General features: G+C 40.6%; 1 protein-coding gene across 2 annotated transcripts in view; it reads left to right on the top strand.

Moving 5' to 3' along the window:
• Positions 1 to 25,487, top strand: part of LOC128687518 (protein hu-li tai shao) — a gene marked incomplete at its 3' end in the record, with an annotated part of 303,546 nt that overhangs the window by 245,377 nt on the left and 32,682 nt on the right. For both annotated transcript variants that reach the window (XM_070100411.1, XM_070100458.1), the window contains 1 exon segment: positions 625 to 776. In XM_070100411.1, coding sequence (XP_069956512.1) covers positions 625 to 776 — 152 coding nt within the window.

The following is a 25,487-nucleotide window of genomic DNA, read 5'->3' as shown; positions in this document are numbered from 1 at the left end:
GGATGCTGTGGTCTGCTGTATCAAATGCTTTCCTTAGGTCGATAGAGTCCTAATGGAAATTCATTTTTTTCAAGTGCAGTGTACAGCAGGTCTAGCATTTTTACAATTGTGTCATTTATGCTTTTGCTTTTTCTGAAGTGAAACTGGCAGGGGTTGAAGATGCTTTGTACTTATAAAGGAATATAATCTCATGTGCATAAGTTTCTCCAAGATTTTGGATAGCAATGGTAAGTTTGAAATTGGCCTGTAGTTGTTTACATGGTGACCTTTGTGTATTGGTGTTACCCTGGCTATCTTGAGTAGTGTTGGTTTCTAGTGATTTGTTAAAGAGTAATGAAATAGGTGAGAGAACATGTTGCATTTGTTTGTACAATGATAGAGATATTTGAGCCAGATTTTCCGATTTATTTTTAAGTGACTTAATAATCGTAGTGACTTCTGTGGGCTCGATTGGTGCAAGATAGGAGGAGGCTGAGAAATTTGAAATCATGCTACCTGAAATTAGTGCTGTATTACTGATAGCCGGCTTAGTGATGGCCAACCTGTATTTAACTTTGGGTGTGCACCAGCAGGCATGAACGCGAGGGCATTGTTTTAAATTATCAATCTGTATCTTTACTGCAGGTAGTCAAAGTGTTATTCCTATTAACGACATCCGTGGTATGGAGAGTCTTAACTTTGCAAAGGGAGAAAAGTTGCTCCGATGTAAACTTGCAGCAATCTACAGACTTGTTGACATGCATGGCTGGACACAGAACATCTACAATCACATAACGGTAAGTTTCTCTCCAACTTAATGTATTAATCATTAATCACTTTTTTTTTTTTTTTTTTTTTTTTTATAACTAGCTATCTCCCACCAAAGTAGGATGACCTGATGAAGAAAATGCTATCACTGTCACTCATTCAACTACTGTCTTGCCAGAATGTGCTGCCATAACAGTTCAGAGTTCTCTCTAAACTTTTCTTTCAATGCACTGGTTGTATACCTCCAAAGCAGGGTGGCCCAAAAAGAAAAACAAAAGTTTCTCTCTTTAATTTTAGTAATGTATACAGGAGAAGGGGTTACTAGCCCCTTGCTCCTGGCATTTTTACGACACGCATGGCTTATGGAGGAAGAAATCTGTTTTACTTTCCCATAGAGATAAGAGGAAATATACAAGAACAAGGAGTAGTAAGAAAATAGAAGAAAACCCAGAGCAATGTGTATATATATACTTGTATATGCAAGTGTAGTGTGAACTAAGTGTAAAGCAGAAGTAGCAAGATGTATCTGAAATCTTGATTGTGACAAAAAAAAAGAAAGAGACTCCAGCAATCCTACCATCATGTAAAACCATTACTGGCTTCCATTTTACTCACTTGGCAGGACAGTAGTACCTCCTTTGGTGGTTGCTGTCTACCAACCTACTACCTATATACTCTAAACATATGCATTTATTATAGGTAGTAGGTTGGTAGACAGCAACCGCCCAGGGAGGTACTACCGTCCTGCCAAGTGAGTGTAAAACGAAAGCCTGTAATTGTTTTACATGATGGTAGGATTGCTGGTGTCCTTTTTTCTGTCTCATGAACATGCAAGATTTCAGGTACGTCTTGCTACTTCTACTTACACTTAGGTCACACTACACATACATGTACAAGCACATATATACACACCCCTCTGGGTTTTCTTCTATTTTCTTTCTAGTTCTTATTCTTGTTTATTTCCTCTTATCTCCATGGGGAAGTGGAACAGAATTCTTCCTCCGTAAGCCATGCGTGTTGTAAGAGGCAACTAAAATGCCGGGAGCAAGGGGCTAGTAACCTCTTCTCCTGTATATATTACTAAATGTAAAAGGAGAAACTTTCGTTTTTCCTTTTGGGCCACCCCGCCTCGGTGGGATACGGCCGGTGTGTTGAAAGAAAGAAAGATATGCATTTATACCTGTGCAAATGCATCTCAAAGCAGGCGATTTAGATTAGGTAAAGTACGGTAGTTCTTTGTACATTACTTGCATATAAATTTGTAGAAACTGGTGACTATAGGATAGCACATCTTTCTCATATGTGCTTATTTTGTGATGGTATGAAGTTTACTAGGTTTACTGAGTATACCAGGAAAAGTGTACGGTAGGGTTATAATTGAAAGAATTAGAGGTAAGACAGAATGTAGGATTGCGGATGAGCAAGGAGGTTTCAGAGTGGGTAGGGGATGTGTAGATAGTGTTTATATTGAAGAATATATGTGAACAGTATTTAGATAAAGGTAGGGAAGTTTTTATTGCATTTATGGATTTAGAAAAGGCATATGATAGAGTGGATAGAGGAGCAATGTGGCAGATGTTGCAAGTACTATATGGAATAGGTGGTAAGTTATTAAATGCTGTAAAGAGTTTTTATGAGGATAGTGAGGCTCAGGTTAGGGTGTGTAGAAGAGAGGGAGACTACTTCCTGGTAAAAGTAGGTCTTAGACAGGGATGTGCATGTCACCATGGTTGTTTAATATATTTATAGATGGGGTTGTAAAGGAAGTAAATGCTAGGGTGTTCGGGAGAGGAGTGGGATTAAATTTTGGGGAATCAAATTCAAAATGGGAATTGACAGTTACTTTTTGCTGATGATACTGTGCTTATGGGAGATTCTAAAGAAAAATTGCAAAGGTTAGTGGACGAGTTTGGGAACGTGTGTAGAGGTAGAAAGTTGAAAGTGAACATAGAAAAGAGTAAGGTGATGAGGGTGTCAAATGATTTAGATAAAGAAAAATTGGATATCAAATTGGGGAGGAGGAGTATGGAAGAAGTGAATGTTTTCAGATACTTGGGAGTTGACGTGTCGGCGGATGGATTTATGAAGGATGAGGTTAATCATAGAATTGATGAGGGAAAAAAGGTGAGTGGTGCGTTGAGGTATATGTGGAGTCAAAAAACGTTATCTATGGAGGCAAAAAAGGGAATGTATGAAAGTATAGTAGTGCCAACACTCTTTTATGGGTGTGAAGCTTGGGTGGTAAATGCAGCAGCGAGGAGACGGTTGGAGGCAGTGGAGATGTCCTGTTTAAGGGCAATGTGTGGTGTAAATATTATGCAGAAAATTCGGAGTGTGGAAATTAGGAAATGGTGTGGAGTTAATAAAAGTATTAGTCAGAGGGCTGAAGAGGGGTTGTTGAGGTGGTTTGGTCATTTAGAGAGAATGGATCAAAGTAGAATGACATGGAAAGCATATAAATCTATAGGGGAAGGAAGGCGGGGTAGGGGTCGTCCTCGAATGGGTTGGAGAGAGGGGGTAAAGGAGGTTTTGTGGGCAAGGGGCTTGGACTTCCAGCAAGCGTGCGTGAGCGTGTTAGATAGGAGTGAATGGAGACGAATGGTACTTGGGACCTGACGATCTGTTGGAGTGTGAGCAGGGTAATATTTAGTGAAGGGATTCAGGGAAACCGGTTATTTTCATATAGTCGGACTTGAGTCCTGGAAATGGGAAGTACAATGCCAGCACTTTAAAGGAGGGGTTTGGGATATTGGCAGTTTGGAGGGATGTGTTGTGTATCTTTATATGTGTATGCTTCTAAACTGTGTATTCTGAGCACCTCTGCAAAAACAGTGATAATGTGCGAGTGTGGTGAAAGTGTTGAATGATGATGAAAGTATTTTCTTTTTGGGGACTTTTTCGTTTTTGGGTCACCCTGCCTCGGTGGGAGACGGCCGACTTGTTGGAAAAAAAAAAAATCAACTGTCTACTTCAGTACAACCAGTTATTTATCTTTTAATGTTTTTCTTTAATTTTCTCTCTAAATTAATATTAATGTACAGTATATGCAGTTATATCTCTGTGACCTGATTCGTACTTGGGGTGTCAGATTTTTAGCAATTCCTGTTTAACCCTTCCATCACATTTCCAGACTAATTTCATTTCTCCACACAAGAGTTTCATAGGAGCTTTTACCGTCTATATTTTAATACCAAATGACTATAAGGCTTATAATTAGCACTCATTTTCTTGTTTATATATATGACCAGTTTCAAGGGATTTTCTACCCTCACAGCCCAGTCTTTGGCCTGACTTCCCTGTTGATGTATTTTTGACCCCACACAACCCAGTTTTTAGCCTGGCTTCCCTGTTGATGGATTTTTGACCCTTACAGCCCAGTCTTTGGCCTGGCTTTTCAGTTGATGGACTTTTGAAGCTCACAGCCCAGCCCTGTCAGGTGCCCTGTTGATTGCCTATTCAATTGGGTACTGCTAGTGGCAGCCCACTGCCCCACATCTATCACAGCCTAGTTGATCTGGCACTTGGCAGAGGTAGTGATTCAGTTTTTTTCTTGAAGACTTCTGCACTTGTTTTGGTATTCTGATATCTGCTGGTAGCAAGTTGAATAATTGTGAACTGCAGATGTTGACGCTGTTCTCCTAGTGTGTCTATGGTGCCCTTACTTTTCACTGGGTTTTTTGCATACCTTCCCATGTCTCTCTTCCAGTAAGTTTTGGTAATGTGTAGGTTTGAGACCAGAGAATCTGACCAGAGAATCTGACCAGAGAATCTGACCAGAGAATCTGACCAGAGAATCTGACCAGAGAATCTGACCAGAGAATCTGACCAGAGAATCTGACCAGAGAATCTGACCAGAGAATCTGACCAGAGAATCTGACCAGAGAATCTGACCAGAGAATCTGACCAGAGAATCTGACCAGAGAATCTGACCAGAGAATCTGACCAGAGAATCTGACCAGAGAATCTGACCAGAGAATCTGACCAGAGAATCTGACCAGAGAATCTGACCAGAGAATCTGACCAGAGAATCTGACCAGAGAATCTGACGAAATGTGAAATTCACAAAAACTGAAAACGTATTCTCCATAAGATATAATGTAAATCCAATTAATCCATTACAGACACCCAAAAGTATAAACAAAAAATACATTTTATAGAGAATAACTATATTCCACAGCTTGTTTATCTATTGCAATTCATCTAATATGACATAATAAAAATATTAATAACATAGAAACATGATATATTCTCTAGAATGAATAAAATGTCTTTACGTGAGGAGTGGTGGTCCTGTTGTTGCTGTTGGGTTTGTAAGGGCCACTGAGAACATAAGCTGTACATATTAGTGGTAGTGGATACGACAGCAGAAGCCACCAACACCCTTCACACAAACAATGTACGTAATTTATAAATAAGAAAGATTTACACTTAATGTACCTTGGAGATGCTGGCATTGGTTTAGGGTAGTGGAAGATAGGCAGGGTGGCGTATGTTTGTCAGTGGCCCTATATACCTCCAATACCATTGGAGTTAGTTTTTTTTTTTTTCATCGTTTTTATGTCGCTTAATTTGCTTAACTTACTTGCTACACTGTTAATGCTACACTTTATTGCTGGCTGGTGCTATAGCTTTTATTGATTCCTGCTGCTTTAGTATCGTACATATCATAGAATCGGTGAATCACTGAAGAAGGCACATTCCTCTCTCTTCCTCCTCCACTTCAGTACTTTGCTATGAATTTTTTCTTGAATTCTATCTTTATCAACCGGCTTGCACTAGCAGCTTTCTTTGGGCTCATGGTGGCTTATTTAGCAGTCACACAGAAAAAACAAATGCAGTAAACAATGAATTATTACGAAATATTTCCTATGACCTCGCAGGATAATGCTCACTCACTGAGAAACAAAGCAACACTGCCTCAGAATGCTTGTGTGGGAGACTGTGTGCACGACACTCGGACAGGTACCATGCCACCAACAAGAACGGAGGGAAGTAACAAAAACTGAGCCAGAATTTTTTTGGAAAAAAAGTCGGCAATAACTGAAATTCATGAAAACAGAGCCCAACAAAAAGGGAAAGCCCACTGTACCTTCCCAGAATATATTATACAATGGACCCTCGGGTAACGACTTTAATCTGTTCCAGAGAGCTTGTCCTTAACCAATTTTTTCGTTATCCAATTTAATTTTCCCCATAAGGAATAATGAAAATCCAATTAATCCATTTCAGACACCCAAAAGTATTAAAAAAAAATTATTTTTTTCTCATCAAATATACATTTTCCTACACAGAAAACAATGAGACATGAATAAATACATGAAGAATAAATACATGAAGAATAAATACATGAAGAATAAATACATGAAGAATAAATACATGAAGAATAAGTACATGAAGAATAAGTACATGAAGAATAAGTACATGAAGAATAAGTACATGAAGAATAAGTACATGAAGAATAAGTACATGAAGAATAAGTACATGAAGAATAAGTACATGAAGAATAAGTACATGAAGAATAAGTACATGAAGAATAAGTACATGAAGAATAAGTACATGAAGAATAAGTACATGAAGAATAAGTACATGAAGAATAAGTACATGAAGAATAAGTACATGAAGAATAAGTACATGAAGAATAAGTACATGAAGAATAAGTACATGAAGAATAAGTACATGAAGAATAAGTACATGAAGAATAAGTACATGAAGAATAAGTACATGAAGAATAAGTACATGAAGAATAAGTACATGAAGAATAAGTACATGAAGAATAAGTACATGAAGAATAAGTACATGAAGAATAAGTACATGAAGAATAAGTACATGAAGAATAAGTACATGAAGAATAAGTACATGAAGAATAAGTACATGAAGAATAAGTACATGAAGAATAAGTACATGAAGAATAAGTACATGAAGAATAAGTACATGAAGAATAAGTACATGAAGAATAAGTACATGAAGAATAAGTACATGAAGAATAAGTACATGAAGAATAAGTACATGAAGAATAAGTACATGAAGAATAAGTACATGAAGAATAAGTACATGAATAAATGACACTTGCCTATATTGAAGATTTAATGATGAGTGATGAGATGGGAGGAGGGGAGAGGATAGAGGTGTATTATTGTTTGGAAGGGGAACCCCCTTCCATAAGGACTTTAGGTAGTAAGTCCTTTTCCTCCTGAGTAATGTAGGTCCTGTTTGGCATTTTATTCCAGAACAGGCCTGTTTCGTCACAAATGAACACTTGTTGGGGTTTCAATTTTTCAGCTTATATGTACCCCTTAACCCTTTCAGGGCTGGTGCCGTACTTGTACGGCTTGCACGCCAGGGTTGGTGCCGTACTTGTGTGCATAAATTCTAGTGCCTTCAAATCTAGCGAGAGAAAGCTGGTAGGCCTACATATGAAAGAATGGATCTGTGTGGTCAGTGTGCACAGTATAAAAAAAATCCTGCAGCACACAGTGCATAATGAGAAAAAAAACTCCGACCGTGTTTTTGCTTTAAAACGACAACTTCGCAATGTATTTTTGTATGCTATTTATGGTTGTATTCTAGTTTTCCTGGTCTCATTTTATAGAATGGAAGACATGTTACAGAAATGGAGATGATTTTGATTGGTTACGCAATAAAAAGTACAGGTCCGCCATCACAAATCCGGCTATCAGTTATTCGGTTCCTTCAGTTATTCGGCATTATTTTGGTGAGCATAATTTCCAGGGTCGAAACACCAACCTGCTGGTACTGTTTGGTGGCGCTACTTGCTGCATAAGTCATTCCAATTTCTTTTTCTCCATTTATTGTTTTAACCTATTTACTTTTAGCCCTAGCCATGGTTCCAATGAATAAAAGAAAAGCTTCTCATTATGTAAAGTACCTACACAGTACATTATCCATTAAAGATAAGGTGGCTTTGAAGCCACTGTCGGTTGCCATGAGCTCAGTCTTGTGAAGCAGGAGAATATGCTTTATTATTGCGCTAATATCAACACTGTAGCTTATTTGCCTATCACAGTTTATCTAATATGACATAAGAAACAGTATAAATAACATAAAACTTGTTAAATACTCCAGAATGAATAATATTTGGCATAACACCGAGCAGTTCGACGGAGGTATGAAGAGGATATGGTATACAAATACCATTCTCCTATCCCTGTCTTGGTGGTTTATATTAGAGAAAACAGAGTGTAGTACAGGGCTAACTGTGATATACACTTGTACTCCACCATAAACCTGAAACAAAAAAGTCATTTTCACTATAGATTATCACACATAGCAGCATATGTGTAGAGAACCTAGGATAACCCAAAAAGTCAACATGGCTTATTTTTAGTACCTGGCTTGGGTTAGCCATATATGATTTTTGGTAAATATTCGATTCCCAGCCAGGGTAGACGCATTAGGCATGTTTCTTTACACCTGTTGTCTATGTTTACACATCAGTAAATGGGTACCTGGGTGTTAGTCGACTGGTGTGGGTGTTATCCTGGGACACTGACCTAATTTTCTTGAAATACTCTGCATAACAAGCGGCTTTCTATATAGTTGGATGTCACTGATGTCAGCTAGGCCTGTATACCTTGTACATGTATGTGTAGTAAATAAAGATTATTATTATTATTATTATTATTATTTTTTTTTTTTTTTTTTTTTTTTTCTTTTTTCAACAAGTCGGCCGTCTCCCACCGAGGCAGGGTGACCCAAAAAAGAAAGAAAATCCCCAAAAAGAAAATACTTTCATCATCATTCAACACTTTCACCACACTCGCACATTATCACTGTTTTTGCAGAGGTGCTCAGAATACAACAGTCTAGAAGCATACACATATAAAGATATACAACATATCCCTCTAAACTGCCAATATCCCAAACCTTTCCTTTAAAGTGCAGGCATTGTACTTCCCATTTCCAGGACTCAAGTCCGACTATATGAAAATAACCGGTTTCCCTGAATCCCTTCACTAAATATTACCCTGCTCACACTCCAACAGATCGTCAGGTCCCAAGTACCATTCGTCTCCATTCACTCCTATCTAACACGCTCACGCACGCTTGCTGGAAGTCCAAGCCCCTTGCCCACAAAACCTCCTTTACCCCCTCTCTCCAACCCTTTCGAGGACGACCCCTACCCCGCCTTCCTTCCCCTATAGATTTATATGCTTTCCATGTCATTCTACTTTGATCCATTCTCTCTAAATGACCAAACCACCTCAACAACCCCTCTTCTGCCCTCTGACTAATACTTTTATTAACTCCACACCTTCTCCTAATTTCCACACTCCGAATTTTCTGCATAATATTTACACCACACATTGCCCTTAAACAGGACATCTCCACTGCCTCCAACCGTCTCCTCGCTGCTGCATTTACCACCCAAGCTTCACACCCATATAAGAGTGTTGGTACTACTATACTTTCATACATTCCCTTCTTTGCCTCCATAGATAACGTTTTTTGACTCCACATATACCTCAACGCACCACTCACCTTTTTTCCCTCATCAATTCTATGATTAACCTCATCCTTCATAAATCCATCCGCCGACACGTCAACTCCCAAGTATCTGAAAACACTCACTTCTTCCATACTCCTCCTCCCCAATTTGATATCCAATTTTTCTTTATCTAAATCATTTGACACCCTCATCACCTTACTCTTTTCTATGTTCACTTTCAACTTTCTACCTTTACACACATTCCCAAACTCATCCACTAACCTTTGCAATTTTTCTTTAGAATCTCCCATAAGCACAGTATCATCAGCAAAAAGTAACTGTGTCAATTCCCATTTTGAATTTGATTCCCCATAATTTAATCCCACCCCTCTCCCAAACACCCTAGCATTTACTTCCTTTACAACCCCATCTATAAATATATTAAACAACCATGGTGACATTACACATCCCTGTCTAAGACCTACTTTTACCGGGAAGTAGTCTCCCTCTCTTCTACACACCCTAACCTGAGCCTCACTATCCTCATAAAAACTCTTTACAGCATTTAATAACTTACCACCTATTCCATATACTTGCAACATCTGCCACATTGCTCCTCTATCCACTCTATCATATGCCTTTTCTAAATCCATAAATGCAATAAAAACTTCTCTATCTTTATCTAAATACTGTTCACATATATGCTTCAATGTAAACACCTGATCTACACATCCCCTACCCACTCTGAAACCTCCTTGCTCATCCGCAATCCTACATTCTGTCTTACCTCTAATTCTTTCAATTATAACCCTACCATCCACTTTTCCTGGTATACTCAGTAAGCTTATTCCTCTATAATTTTTACAGTCTCTTTTGTCCCCTTTCCCTTTATATAAAGGGACTATACATGCTCTCCGCCAATCCCTAGGTACCTTCCCCTCTTTCATACATTTATTAAACAAAAGTACCAACCACTCCAACACTATATCCCCCCCTGCTTTTAACATTTCTGTCATGATCCCATCAGTTCCAGCTGCTTTACCCCCTTTCATTTTACGTAATGCCTCACGTACCTCCCCCACACTTACATTCTGCTCTTCTTCACTCCTAAAAGATGGTATACCTCCCTGACCAGTGCATGAAATTACTGCCTCTGTTTCTTCCTTAACATTTAAAAGTTCCTCAAAATATTCTCGCCATCTACCCAATACCTCCATCTCCCCATCTACTAACTCCCCTACTCTGTTTTTAACTGACAAATCCATATTTTCCCTAGGCTTTCTTAACTTGTTTAACTCACTCCAAAATTTTTTCTTATTTTCATTAAAATTTCTTGACAGTGCCTCTCCCACTCTATCATCTGCTCTCCTTTTGCATTCTCTCACCACTCTCTTTACCTTTCTTTTACTCTCCATATACTCTGCTCTTCTTATAACACTTCTGCTTTGTAAAAACCTCTCATAAGCTACCTTTTTCTCTTTTATCACACCCTTTACTTCATCATTCCACCAATCACTCCTCTTTCCTCCTGCCCCCACCCTCCTATAACCACAAACTTCTGCCCCACATTCTAATACTGCATTTTTAAAACTATTCCAACCCTCTTCAACCCCCCCACTACTCATCTTTGCACTAGCCCACCTTTCTGCCATTAGTCGCTTACATCTCACCCGAACTTCCTCCTCCCTTAGTTTATACACTTTCACCTCCCTCTTACTTGTTGTTGCCACCTTCCTCTTTTCCCATCTACCTCTTACTCTAACTGTAGCTACAACTAAATAATGATCCGATATATCAGTTGCCCCTCTATAAACATGTACATCCTGGAGCCTACCCATCAACCTTTTATCCACCAATACATAATCTAATAAACTACTTTCATTACGTGCTACATCATACCTTGTATATTTATTTATCCTCTTTTTCATAAAATATGTATTACTTATTACGAAATTTCTTTCTACACATAGCTCAATTAAAGGCTCCCCATTTACATTTACCCCTGGCACCCCAAATTTACCTACTACTCCCTCGATAACATTTTTACCCACTTCAGCATTGAAATCCCCAACCACCATTACTCTCACACTTGATTCAAAACTCCCCACGCATTCACTCAACATTTCCCAAAATCTCTCTCTCTCCTCTACACTTCTCTCTTCTCCAGGTGCATACACGCTTATTATAACCCACTTTTCACATCCAATCTTTATTTTACTCCACATAATCCTTGAATTAATACATTTATAGTCCCTCTTTTCCTGCCATAGCTTATCCTTCAACATTATTATTATTATTATTATTTTCTCACTTGTTTGATGGGTTATCTTATTGAAACTTGGGCAATGTATGATGGAAAGATACTTCTTCACATACACCAAAAATGAAAGTAATCAGACCATAAATAGCGGAGTTCACTTCCCAGCCATTAGTGGCCGCTTAGCTGTATATTTTTGTATGGTTGTTATGGTTGTATTCTCATTTTGTCGGTCTCATTTGATAGAATGAAAGAGTTTATTTTTTATTATCACACTGACCGATTCCCACCAAGGCAGGGTGGCCCGAAAAAGAAAAACTTTCACCATCATTCACTCCATCACTGTCTTTCCAGAAGGGTGCTTTACACTACAGTTTTTAAACTGCAACATTAACACCCCTCCTTCAGAGTGCAGGCACTGTACTTCCCATCTCCAGGACTCAAGTCCGGCCTGCCGGTTTCCCTGAACCCTTTCATAAATGTTACTTTGCTCACACTCCAACAACACGTCAAGTATTAAAAACCATTTGTCTCCATTCACTCCTATCAAACACGCTCACGCATGCCAGCTGGAAGTCCAAGACCCTCGCACACAAAACCTCCTTTACCCCCTCCCTCCAACCTTTCCTAGGCCGACCCCTACCCTGCCTTCCTTCCACTACAGACTGATACACTCTTGAAGTTATTCTGTTTCGCTCCATTCTCTCCACATGTCCGAACCACCTCAACAACCCTTCCTCAGCCCTCTGGACAACAGTTTTGGTAATCCCGCACCTCCTCCTAACTTCCAAACATCATCAACAACATTCATCACCCATGCTTCACACCCATATAAGAGCATTGGTAAAACTATACTCTCATACATTCCCCTCTTTGCCTCCATGGACAAAGTTCTTTGTCTCCACAGACTCCTAAGTGCACCACTCACCCTTTTCCCCTCATCAATTCTATGATTCACCTCATCTTTCATAGACCCATCCGCTGACATGTCCACTCCCAAATATCTGAATACATTCACCTCCTCCATACTCTCTCCCTCCAATCTGATATCCAATCTTTCATCACCTAATCTTTTTGTTATCCTCATAACCTTACTCTTTCCTGTATTCACTTTCAATTTTCTTCTTTTGCACACCCTACCAAATTCATCCACCAATCTCTGCAACTTCTCTTCAGAATCTCCCAAGAGCACAGTGTCATCAGCAAAGAGCAGCTGTGACAACTCCCACTTTGTGTGTGATTCTTTATCTTTTAACTCCACGCCTTTTGCCAAGACCCTCGTTTACTTCTCTTACAACCCCATCTATAAATACAGTGGACCCCCGCATAGCGACCTTAATCCGTGCAAGAGGGCTGGTTGTTATGCGAAATGTTCGGTATGCGAATGAATTTTCCCCATAAGAAATAATGGAAATCAAATTAATCCGTGCAAGACACCCAAAAGTATGAAAAAAATTTTTACCACATGAAATATACATTTTCCTACACACAAAGAGAAGGATACATGCACAATAGTAGAGTAGTACATGCACAATATATATTGTGCATGTACTACTCTACTAAATGAAGAATAAATGACACTTACCTTTATTGAAGATGCAGCAATGACTGATGAGACACTGTGTCCTGGGAGTGCCTTTTCCTCCTGAGTACTGTAGGTCCTGTTAGGTATTTTCTTCCAGAACAGGCCTTATCACACTGTGTATGCCACTACGATTCTTAAATCTCTCAAACCAACCTTTGCTGGCTCTAAATTCACCAATATGAGCACTAGTTCCAGGCATTTTCCCTGTTCACCTGGGTGTTAGTCGACTGGTGTGGGTTGCATCCTGGGAGACAAGATTAAGGACCCCAATGGAAATAAGTTAGACAGTCTTCGATGACACTGACTTTTTTGGGTTATCCTGGGTGGCAAATCCTCTGGGGTTAATTGTTTCTTGGTATTCTCAATAAGCCACACCAACAACGGTGCTACAGCAGCAGCAGCAGCTGACGGTGGTACAGCAGCAACAGACGATGCTACAGCAGCAGCAGACGATGCTACAGCAGCAGCAGACGATGCTACAGCAGCAGCAGACGATGCTACAGCAGCAGCAGACGATGCTACAGCAGCAGCAGACGATGCTACAGCAGCAGCAGCAGACGATGCTACAGCAGCAGCAGCAGACTATGCTACAGCAGCAGCAGCAGCAGACTATGCTACAGCAGCAGCAGCAGACGATGCTACAGCAGCAGCAGCAGACGATGCTACAGCAGCAGCAGCAGACGATGCTACAGCAGCAGCAGCAGACGATGCTACAGCAGCAGCAGCAGACGATGCTACAGCAGCAGCAGCAGACGATGCTACAGCAGCAGCAGCAGACGATGCTACAGCAGCAGCAGCAGACGATGCTACAGCAGCAGCAGCAGACGATGCTACAGCAGCAGCAGCAGACGATGCTACAGCAGCAGCAGCAGACGATGCTACAGCAGCAGCAGCAGACGATGCTACAGCAGCAGCAGCAGCAGCAGACGATGCTACAGCAGCAGCAGCAGACGATGCTACAGCAGCAGCAGCAGACGATGCTACAGCAGCAGCAGCAGACGATGCTACAGCAGCAGCAGCAGACGATGCTGCAGCATCAGCAGCAGACGATGCTACAGCAGCAGCAGCAGACGATGCTACAGCAGCAGCAGCAGACGATGCTACAGCAGCAGCAGCAGACGATGCTACAGCAGCAGCAGCAGACGATGCTACAGCAGCAGCAGCAGACGATGCTACAGCAGCAGCAGACGGTACTACAGCAGCAGCTGACGGTGGTACAGCAGCAGCAGCTGACGGTGGTACAGCAGCAGCTGTACCACCAATAGTAGCGATGGTTGATTGGGGTTTATTATACAACCTGGCCAGCTCGGAGACACGCACTCCACTTTCATACTTATCAATGATCTTTTTCTTCATCTCCATAGTAATTCTCACCCTTATTGCTGTAGGGTTGGCACTAGAAGCTTTCTTGGGGCCCATGGTCACTTATTTTCCAGAAAAAATCACCAAAAACACTGTAATAATACGAAATGTTCCGATTGTATGCTTGGATGTTACCGCGGAGGCTGGCTGGTAAACAATGCCACCGGCGGAACATGTGAGCGTGGCTCAGGCCGCACATTGGACGCGTCTCGGACGAAGGGCGGTGAGCGGATTTTTGGGCGGTATGCGAGGCAAAATTTTTGCGATCAAAGCATCCGGTATGCGGATTGTACGGTATGCGATGCGTCCGGTATGCGGGGGTCCACTGTATATTAAACAACCACGGTGACATCACACATACTCTAACTTGAGCCTCACTATCCTCGTAAAAACTCTTCACTGCTTTCAGTAACCTACCTCCTACACCATACACCTGCAACATCTGCCACATTGCCCCCCTATCCACCCTGTCATACGCCTTTTCCAAATCCATAAATGCCACAAAGACCTCTTTAGCCTTATATGTTTCACTGTAAACACCTGGTCCACACACCCCCTACCTTTCCTAAAGCCTCCTTGTTCATCTGCTATCCTATTCTCCGTCTTACTCTTAATTCTTTCAATAATAACTCTACCATACACTTTGCCAGGTATACTTAACAGACTTTTTTTTATTATTATCACACTGGCCGATTCCCACCAAGGCAGGGTGGCCCGAAAAAGAAAAACTTTCACCATCATTCACTCCATCACTGTCTTGCCAGAAGGGTGCTTTACACTACAGTTTTTAAACTGCAACATTAACACCCCTCCTTCAGAGTGCAGGCACTGTACTTCCCATCTCCAGGACTCAAGTCCGGCCTGCCGGTTTCCCTGAACCCCTTCATAAATGTTACTTTGCTCACACTCCAACAGCACGTCAAGTATTAAAAACCATTTGTCTCCATTCACTCCTATCAAACACGCTCACGCATACCTGCTGGAAGTCCAAGCCCCTCGCACACAAAACCTCCTTTACCCCCTCTCTCCAACCTTTCCTAGGCCGACCCCTACCCCGCCTTCCTTCCACTACAGACTGATACACTCTTGAAGTCATTCTGTTTCGCTCCATTCTCTCTACATGTCCGAACCACCTCAACAACCCTTCCTCAGCCCTCTGGACAACAGTTTTGGTAATCCCGCACCTCCTCCTAACTTCCAAACTACGAATTCTCTGCATTATATTCACACCACACATTGCCCTCAGACATGACATCTCCACTGCCTCCAGCCTTCTCCTCGCTGCAACATTCATCACCCATGCTTCACACCTATATAAGAGCGTTGGTAAAACTATACTCTCATACATTCCCCTCTTTGCCTCCAAGGACAAAGTTCTTTGTCTCCACAGACTCCTAAGTGCACCACTCACTCTCTTTTTCCCTCATCAATTCTATGATTCACCTCATCTTTCATAGACCCATCCGCTGATACGTCCACTCCCAAATATCTGAATACATTCACCTCCTCCATACTCTCTCCCTCCAATCTGATATTCAATCTTTCATCACCTAATCTTTTTGTTATCCTCATAACTTTACTCTTTCCTGTATTCACCTTTAATTTTCTTCTTTTGCACACCCTACCAAATTCATCCACCAATCTCTGCAACTTCTCTTCAGAATCTCCCAAGAGCACAGTGTCATCAGCAAAGAGCAGCTGTGACAACTCCCACTTTGTGTGTGATTCTTTATCTTTTAACTCCACGCCTCTTGTCAAGACCCTCAACAGACTTATCCCCCTATAATTTTTGCACTCTCTTTTATCCCCTTTGCCTTTATACAAAGGAACTATGCATGCTCTCTGCCAATCCCTAGGTACCTTACCCTCTTCCATACATTTATTAAATAATTGCACCAACCACTCCAAAACTACATCCCCACTTGCTTTTAACATTTCTATCTTTATCCCATCAATCCCGGCTGCCTTACCCCCTTTCATTTTACCTACTGCCTCACGAACTTCCCCCACACTCACAACTGGCTCTTCCTCACTCCTACAAGATGTTGTTCCTCCTTGCCCTATACACGAAATCACAGCTTCCCTATCTTCATCAACATTTAACAATTCCTCAAAATATTCCCTCAATCTTCCCAATACCTCTAACTCTCCATTTAATAACTCTCCTCTCCTATTTTTAACTGACAAATCCATTTGTTCTCTAGGCTTTCTTAACTTGTTAATCTCACTCCAAAACTTTCTTATTTTCAACAAAATTTGTTGATAACATCTCACCCACTCTCTCATTTGCTCTCTTTTTACATTGCTTCACCACTCTCTTAACCTCTCTCTCTTTCTCCATATACTCTTCCCTCCTTGCATCACTTCTACTTTGTAAAAACTTCTCATATGCTAACTTTTTCTCCCTTACTACTCTCTTCACATCATCATTCCATCAATCACTCCTCTTCCCTCCCGCACCCACTTTCCTGTAACCACAAACTTCTGCTGAACACTCTAACACTACATTTTTAAACCTACCCCATACCTCTTCGACCGTATTGCCTATGCTCTCATTAGCCCATCTATCCTCCAATAGCTGTTTATATCTTACCCTAACTGCTGCCTCTTTTAGTTTATGAACCTTCACCTCTCTCTTCCCTGATGCTTCTATTCTCCTTGTATCCCATCTACCTTTTACTCTCAGTGTAGCTACAACTAGAAAGTGATCTGATATATCTGTGGCCCCTCTATAAACATGTACATCCTGAAGTCTACTCAACAGTCTTTTATCTACCAATACATAATCCAACAAAGTACTGTCATTTTGCCCTACATCATATCTTGTATACTTATTTATCCTCTTTTTCTTAAAATATGTATTACCTATAACTAAACCCCTTTCTATACAAAGTTCAATCAAAGGGCTCCCATTATCATTTACACCTGGCACCCCAAACTTACCTACCACACCCTCTCTAAAAGTTTCTCCTACTTTAGCATTCAGGTCCCCTACCACAATTACTCTCTCACTTGGTTCAAAGGCTCCTATACATTCACTTAACATCTCCCAAAATCTCTCTCTCTCCACTGCATTCCTCTCTTCTCCAGGCTCATACACGCTTATTATGACCCACTTCTCGCATCCAACCTTTACTTTAATCCACATAATTCTTGCATTTACACATTCATATTCTCTTTTCTTCTTCCATAACTGATCATTCAACATTACTGCTACCCCTTCCTTTGCTCTAACTCTCTCAGATACTCCAGATTTAATCCCATTTATTTCCCCCCACCGAAACTTCCCTTCCCCCTTCAGCTTTGTTTCGCTTAGGGCCGGGACATCCAACTTCTTTTCATTCATAACATCAGCAATCATCTGTTTCTTGTCATCCGCACTACATCCACGCACATTTAAGCATCCCAGTTTTATAAAGTTTTTCTTCTCTTTTTTAGTAAATGTCTACAGGAGAAGGGGTTACTAGCCCATTGCTCCTGGCATTTTAGTCGCCTCATACGACACGCATGGCTTACGGAGGAAAGATTCTTTTCCACTTCCCCATGGACAATAGAAGAAAAAAAAAAAGAGGAACAAGAGCTATTTAGAAAGAGGAGAAAAACCTAGATGTATGTATATATATATGCATGTGTGTGTCTGTGAAGTGTGACCAAAGTGTAAGTAGGAGTAGCAAGATATCCCTGTTATCTAGCGTGTTTATGAGACAGAAAAAGAATGAAAGATATATTACAGAAATAGATATGATTTTGATTGCTCTCATGATGAAAAGTACCTTGAAATTGCGCTCACAGTAGCGAAAATGTTCTATTCTTTAGCGAAGCTCAAGAGTAAACAAATGACATCACCTTCCAATATTGTCCACCTCCCAGTTTAAATTCCAGCATGGAGTCAAGAATGGCTTGACATTATTTATACAATTATTACAAAAATGCAGCAGTCTGAATAACAGTAAATCTTCTATATTTTGTGAATAAAAATTACAAATGAAAAGCAAGAGTAATATAAGAGGGGCCTGTAGTCGTGACTAATGAATAGAGAAAATGTTATTTTAGTGCCAGGAATGTCTACATTGTTTATTCTGGATCCTATTTTGAAATTGACGTCTGTTGAAATATGTGTGATATCGGCCAAATTGCCAATTTCTGACCACTTTATTGGGTAGTTGAAATAAGTGACTGGGCGGTTTCTTGTACTCAGTCGACAGACTCGAAGTAAGTAAATAAGTAAGTTTATTCAGGTATACGCAAATACAGTTACATAGATTATCATACATAGTATATGTATAGAGAACCTAGGAAAACCCAGAAAAGTCAGACAAAGTGACTTATTTCCAGTACCTGGCTTGGGCTTGCCATGTTTGATTTTTGGTAAATATTTTTTTTCTCTGTTGTTTGTTGGGCTATCTCATTGAAACTTCGGCAATGTATGACGGAAAGATGCTTCTTAACGTACAACAAAAATAAAAAAGACGGACGATAAATAAGGGAGTTAACTTCTCGGCCATTAGCCGCCTCTTTGCAGTATATTTTCGTATGGCTTTTATGGTTGTATTCTCATTTTTTTGGACTCTTTGATAGAATGGAAGATATATTACAGATATGATTTTGATTGCTTTCATGACGAAAAGTACCTTGAAATCGAGATCAAAGTAGTGGAAATGTTCGATTTTTGCCGATGTTCAATGAACTGTGTAAGTCAATTTGGTTAATTTTATTAAGTGTATTCTAACCTAACCACTCTGTAATCTGGCACACTACAAGTCCCAATGATGCCGGATTTGTGATGGAGGACCTGTACCTTGAAATTGAGCTCAAAGTAGCAGAAATGTTTGATTTTTGCCGAAGTTCAAAAGTAAACAAATCATGCCATGTGTCCAATACACGTCAGCTGTTGAGTTTAATACTCTTTCACAAGTGCGCTGATATTATTTATACCATTTCTACACTAATGCAGTAGTCTGCTTAACAGTAAATCTTCTACCTTTTGTGAGAATAAAAATTCAAAGTGGAAAGCAAAAGAAATGTAAGAGAGGCTTGGGGACATGACTAATGAACAGAAAATATGGTATTTTAATGGTAGGAATGTCGGTCTTGTTTATTCTGGACCCTATTTGAAAATTGGCATCTTTTGAAATTTGTTTGAAATTGGCAAAATTGCCAATTTCTGACCATTTTATTGGATAGTTGAAATCGGTAAATGGGTGGTTTCTTGTACTCATTCGATAGAAATAATGGAGTTATAGCAAACTAGATATGATTTTTGCCAGCTGGTACATAGGAATTGGCCGAAAATAAGGCTCAAAGTGGGTGAAATCTTTGATGCGTAAACATAGTCAAGACCGCTAACTTCGCAAGAGCATAATTTCGTAAGTTTTCCATCAGATTTCATACTTTTGGTGTCATTATGATCGGGAAAAGATTCTCTATTTCATAAGAACAAGTTTAGGAGAGGGCCTGGCGACCCTGAAGGAGTTAAATTCCTGCACGTATTTTTCAGCCGCTTTTTGGTCAGAACTGGCAGCCTCACCATGCCTTATCACACTGTGTTTGCCACTTCGATTCTTAAATCTCTCAACCCAACCTTTGCTGGTCTTAAATTCGCTAACATCAGCACTAGTTCCAGGCATTTTCTTAATGAGATCCACATGCAACTGCCTTGCCTTTTCACGTATGATTGACTGTGAAACACTATCTCCTGATAATTGTTTCTCGTTGATCCACACCAACAACTCTCTCTCCACATCTTCGAGTATTTGCAATCTGTTTTGTAAGCATCCTTGCACCTTTTGCAACAACAGCTTCCTTGATTGCCTTTCTGTTGGTCAAGATAGTAGTGATGGTTGATTGGGGTTTGTTATACAACCGGGCCAGCTCGGAGGCACGCACTCCACTTTCATACTTTGCGATTATCTCTTTCTTCAGTTTGATAGTATTTCTCACCCTTTTTACCACAGGGTTGGCACTAGAGGCTTTGTTTGGGCCCATGGTGGCTTATTTAGCAGTTACAAGCAATAAAAACAATGGAATAATACAAAATGTACTGCATGTATGCGTGGAACCTTCTGCCCTGGCCTGTAAACAATGGCACACTGCCTGTATGTAGTGGCCGGGTGGCCGCAGGCGACCCAGGCTATGCGGATGTGTTCAGGATGAATGTCCTTAGCTGATTTTTTTATCGTTGGCTGAGCCAATATTTTTACGCAAAAACACTTCGATATCCGATTTTATCACTATACGATGGCATCGTTACCCGAGGGTCCACTGTATGTATTTTACATCTTTTTCATGTCAAGAAAGTACATTGAAGTATTCCCAGTAGTTTTAATGCTTTATTGATGCTATGTGAGCAAGGTTTATCGTATTTTCCACTGCCCACTGGAAGACGTGGTGGTAGACGGCTTTTTACGGCCGACTTGTTGAAAAAAAAAAAAATATATATATATATATATATATATATATATATATATATATATATATATATATATATATATATATATATATATTTATATTTATATTTATTAAAGTAAGTTGACCGTCTCCCTCTGAGGCAGGGTGACCCAAAAAGATAGAGAATACTTTCATCATCATTCAACACTTTCACCTCACTCACATAATCACTGTTATCACTGTTTTTGCAGACGTGCTCAGAACACAACAACTTAGAAGCATATACAGTGGACCCCCGCATACCGTTGGCCTTACATAACGTTAAAACCGCATACCGCTACATTTTATCGCTAAGATTTTGCCTCGCATACCGCTAAAAAACCCGCTCAACACTGTTTGAGACGTGTCTATGTGCGGCCTGAGCCACGCTCACATGTTCCGCCAGTGGCATTGTTTACCAGCCAGCCTCCTCGGTAACATCCAAGCATACAATCGAAACATTTCGTATTATTACAGTGTTTTTGGTGATTTTATCTGCAAAATAAGTGACCATGGGCCCCAAGAAAGCTTCTAGTGCCAACCCTACAGCAATAAGGGTGAGAATTACTATAGAGATGAAGAAAAAGATCATTGATAAGTATGAGTGGAGTGCGTGTCTCCGAGCTGGCCAGGTTGTATAATAAACCCCAATCAACCATCGCTACTATTGGTGGTACAGCTGCTGCTGTACCACCATCAGCTGCTGCTGCACTGTCAGCTGCTGCTGCTGCTGTTGTACCACCGTCAGCTGCTGCTGCTGTAGTACCATCTGCTGCTGCTGTAGTACCGTCTGCTGCTGCTGTAGTACCGTCTGCTGCTGCTGTAGCATCGTCTGCTGCTGCTGTAGCATCGTCAGGTGCTGCTGCACCACCGTCAGCTGCTGCTGCTGCTGCACTGTCAGCTGCTGCTGCTGCTGCACTGTCAGCTGCTGCTGCTGCTGCACTGTCAGCTGCTGCTGCTGCTGCACTGTCAGCTGCTGCTGCTGCTGTAGCACCGTCAGCTGCTGCTGCTGTAGCACCGTCAGCTGCTGCTGCTGTAGTACCGTCTGCTGCTGCTGTAGCATCGTCTGCTGCTGCTGTAGCATCATCTGCTGCTGCTGTAGCATCGTCTGCTGCTGCTGTAGCATCGTCTGCTGCTGCTGTAGCATCATCTGCTGCTGCTGTAGCATCGTCTGCTGCTGCTGTAGCACTGTCAGCTGCTGCTGTACCACCGTCAGCTGCTGCTGCTGCTGCTGCTGTACCACCGTCAGCTGCTGCTGTTGCTGTAGTACCGTCTGCTGCTGCTGTAGCATCGTCTGCTGCTGCTGTAGCACTGTCAGCTGCTGCTGCTGTAGCACAGTTGTTGGTGTGGCTTATTGAGAATACCAAGAAACAATTAACCCCAGAGGATTTGCCACCCAGGATAACCCAAAAAAGTCAGTGTCATCGAAGACTGTCTAACTTATTTCCATTGGGGTCCTTAATCTTGTCTCCCAGGATGCAACCCACACCAGTCGACTGACACCCAGGTGAACAGGGAAAAATGCCTGGAACTAGTGCTCATATTGGTGAATTTAAAGCCAGCAAAGGTTGGTTTGAGAGATTTAAGAATCGTAGTGGCATACACAGTGTGATAAGGCCTGTTCTGGAAGAAAATGCCAAACAGGACCTACAGTACTCGGGAGGAAAAGGCACTCCCAGGACACAGTGTCTCATCAGTCATTGCTGCATCTTCAATAAAGGTGTCATTTATTCTTCATTTAGTAGAGTAGTACATGCACAATATATATTGTGCATGTACTACTCTACTATTGTGCATGTATCCTTCTCTTTGTGTGTAAGAAAATGTATATTTCATGTGGTAATTTTTTTTTTTCATACTTTTGGGTATCTTGCACGGATTAATTTGATTTCCATTATTTCTTATGGGGAAAATTCATTCGCATAACGATAATTTCGCATAACAATGAGCTCTCTTGCACGGATTAATATCGCTATGCGGGGGTCCACTGTATGTATAAAGATACACAACATATCCCACCAAACTGTCAATATCCCGAACCCCTCCTTTAGAGTGCAGGCATTGTACTTCCCATTTCCGTGACTCGTGTCCGGCTATGTAAAAATAATCGGTTTCCCTGAATCCGATGTATTAATGCATTATAATCTGTCTTCTACCATGTGTTCTCTCATACTTATTTTGGTGTCATCCACAAAAGATTCCATGCTTTGGCTTTTGGTTGTCTGTTATGAGGACAAGAAATAGTAATGGTTCAAAGACAGTACTTTGGGGTACTGACCCTCTTATTTGTCAAAATATAAATTTTACGTTATTTACCGTTTTTTTGTTTTGTTTTTTAGAAAATTTTATATCTGTTTTCCTCCTCATGTTGTTCCTGTTGGCTTCATTTTTATGAGCTATTACTCCCTGGTTGCTCTTGTCAAATGCCTTTGTCAAGTGTGTGTAGGCCTCGTCTGCATTTTAGTTTTTTTCCAAAACCTCTTTGATTTTGTCGTAATGATCTAATCGTTGACCGGCTTGATCTTACCCCAGATCCATGTTGATGTGTGTTATCCTTTTCTATAAAATCTGTAAGTGGCTGTAATAGCACCCCATTCTCAGTCATTGAAGAAATTCTTTCTGACATCCTTGTAGCCCATCTGTGTCTAACTTCAAGCTGTCTAAGTGCCTGTTTTTTCCTCTCAAACAATCTGTCCCTATTGATCCTTTCAATTTCTCAAGTATTTTGTATGCTATCACATCTTGCATGGTTTTTCTGCCCTCCATCATCAGATTAAATTTCATTAGCCTCTCCTTGTATTTCAGTTCTCTTAGCTCAGGAACAGTCTCATTGTATACTTCAGCAATTTCTCCAGTTCCTTAACAAGCTTTTTCAGGTCTGGGCTTCATACTAGTGCTGCCTACTGCAAGATAGGTCTGTCATTTGTATGATGGGCCTGGAAGGATTCTGTTGAGATTCTGAAGGCTCCTCTAAATTTGCTGGATGAGTAATGGATGCAGAGGTTATTCAGCTGATGTGAGCCTGTGGTAATATACAAAAGCAGTTATTTTTTTCTCCTGTTTTTTTTTTTTTTTTGTCTGTGTATATGTGGGTGGGGGTCATGTTATCTATTTCTATTTGAATTCTTGTCAGACATATGGGATTGAAGAACATTGATTCATATTGTTCTTTCAGGATGTTGCCCATTTCTTTAGTCATTGGCATATGAACCTCTTGTGAGCAGTGGCCCAATTCTAGAGAGGCTTTGACAATTTCCAGAATAGCTATTGGTTTATGTGCTGCTTTTGTGTGAAAGCATTTGTTTCTGCTCTCTATTATCTCTTCATGTAGGTTATCTTTGTTTTGACATTTGCTCATTTTTAAGCAGCTCAGCAACTTGTCTTTAATGTTTTCATTATCGTTCTGATCTTCATTGTAAGTTTTCTCAACAGAACATTCAGTGGTACCTTGACTTAGGAGTTTAATTCATTTTGTGACTGAGCTCGTAACTCAATATGCTTGTATATCAAGCAATTTTCCTCGCTGAAATTAAATGAAATGCCATTAATCCGTTCCAGCCCCCCCCAAAAAAAAACCAACCCAGTTTTTTTGTTATGGGCTTTTAAATAAGAAAAATGTATTTATAAATAAGAAATGATTTTTGCCTTTTTCACCAGGTCTCAGCAATGTATATATGAGTATATATGGGATATTGGCAGTTTGGAGGGATATGTTGTGTATCTTTATATATGTATGCTTCTAGACTGTTGTATTCTGAGCACCTCTGCAAAAACAGTGATAATGTGCGAGTGTGGTGAAAGTGTTGAATGATGAAAGTATTTTCTTTTTGGGGATTTTCTTTCTTTTTTGGGTCACCCTGCCTCGGTGGGAGACGGCCGACTTGTTGAAAAAAAAAATATGAGTATATATGGAATATATATGAAACTCCTTGAAGCACAGTGTAAGATGTCACTCCACTGCTGACAGTGCAGCAGTGGAGTGACATTTGATGATCATGCACTGCCTTGGCTTTATTTTTCACTGTTACACACAAACATGTCTATCTGTCTGTGTATCTATCTGTCTAGCTCTGTCTGTTTCTGCTTACTTGTGTTTCTGTCTTCCTGTCTCTCTACTTGTCTCTGTCTCAGAGAGAGAGCCACTCATGAACCAACAGGTATTACACACGATGCAAAGTTGTCATGTCTGATTCCTGAACAAGGGAAAATGTGTATTACTTCCCAGTCATGCTTATTATGCCTTAGATCTACATATAGCACGTAATGAAAATGTGACGTAGTGGAGGCGGGAACCATACATAGTTTTAAGGCGAGGTATGATAAAGCTCATGGGGCAGGGAGAGAGAGGACCTAGTAGCAATCAGCGAAGAGGCAGGGCCGGGAGCTATGACTCGACCCCTGCAACCACAAATAGGTGAGTACATTCGTACAGCATAATGATGTCAACGAGATAGTTGATCACATGAAAATGCTGGCCCACAGATGGCTCTAACTTCATCCTGTTCCCTACTTGTATGTCTCATAACAATAAAAATGCTTTCAAATGAGCTGATGTGGGTAACAGCTCGTAGTTTGCCAATAAAGTTAGGAATCCTTAATCTGTAAATAGCTTGTCAACAAAGCTAGGGATCCTTAACCTAACCTTGTCAAACTCTGTGGGGGAC

The sequence above is a fragment of the Cherax quadricarinatus genome, chromosome 1 (genome assembly GCF_038502225.1).
Source record: "Cherax quadricarinatus isolate ZL_2023a chromosome 1, ASM3850222v1, whole genome shotgun sequence".
Taxonomy (NCBI): Eukaryota; Metazoa; Arthropoda; class Malacostraca; order Decapoda; family Parastacidae; genus Cherax; species Cherax quadricarinatus.
Note: the sequence above shows the minus strand (reverse complement) of the source record. Positions and strands in the feature narration are given on the sequence as shown.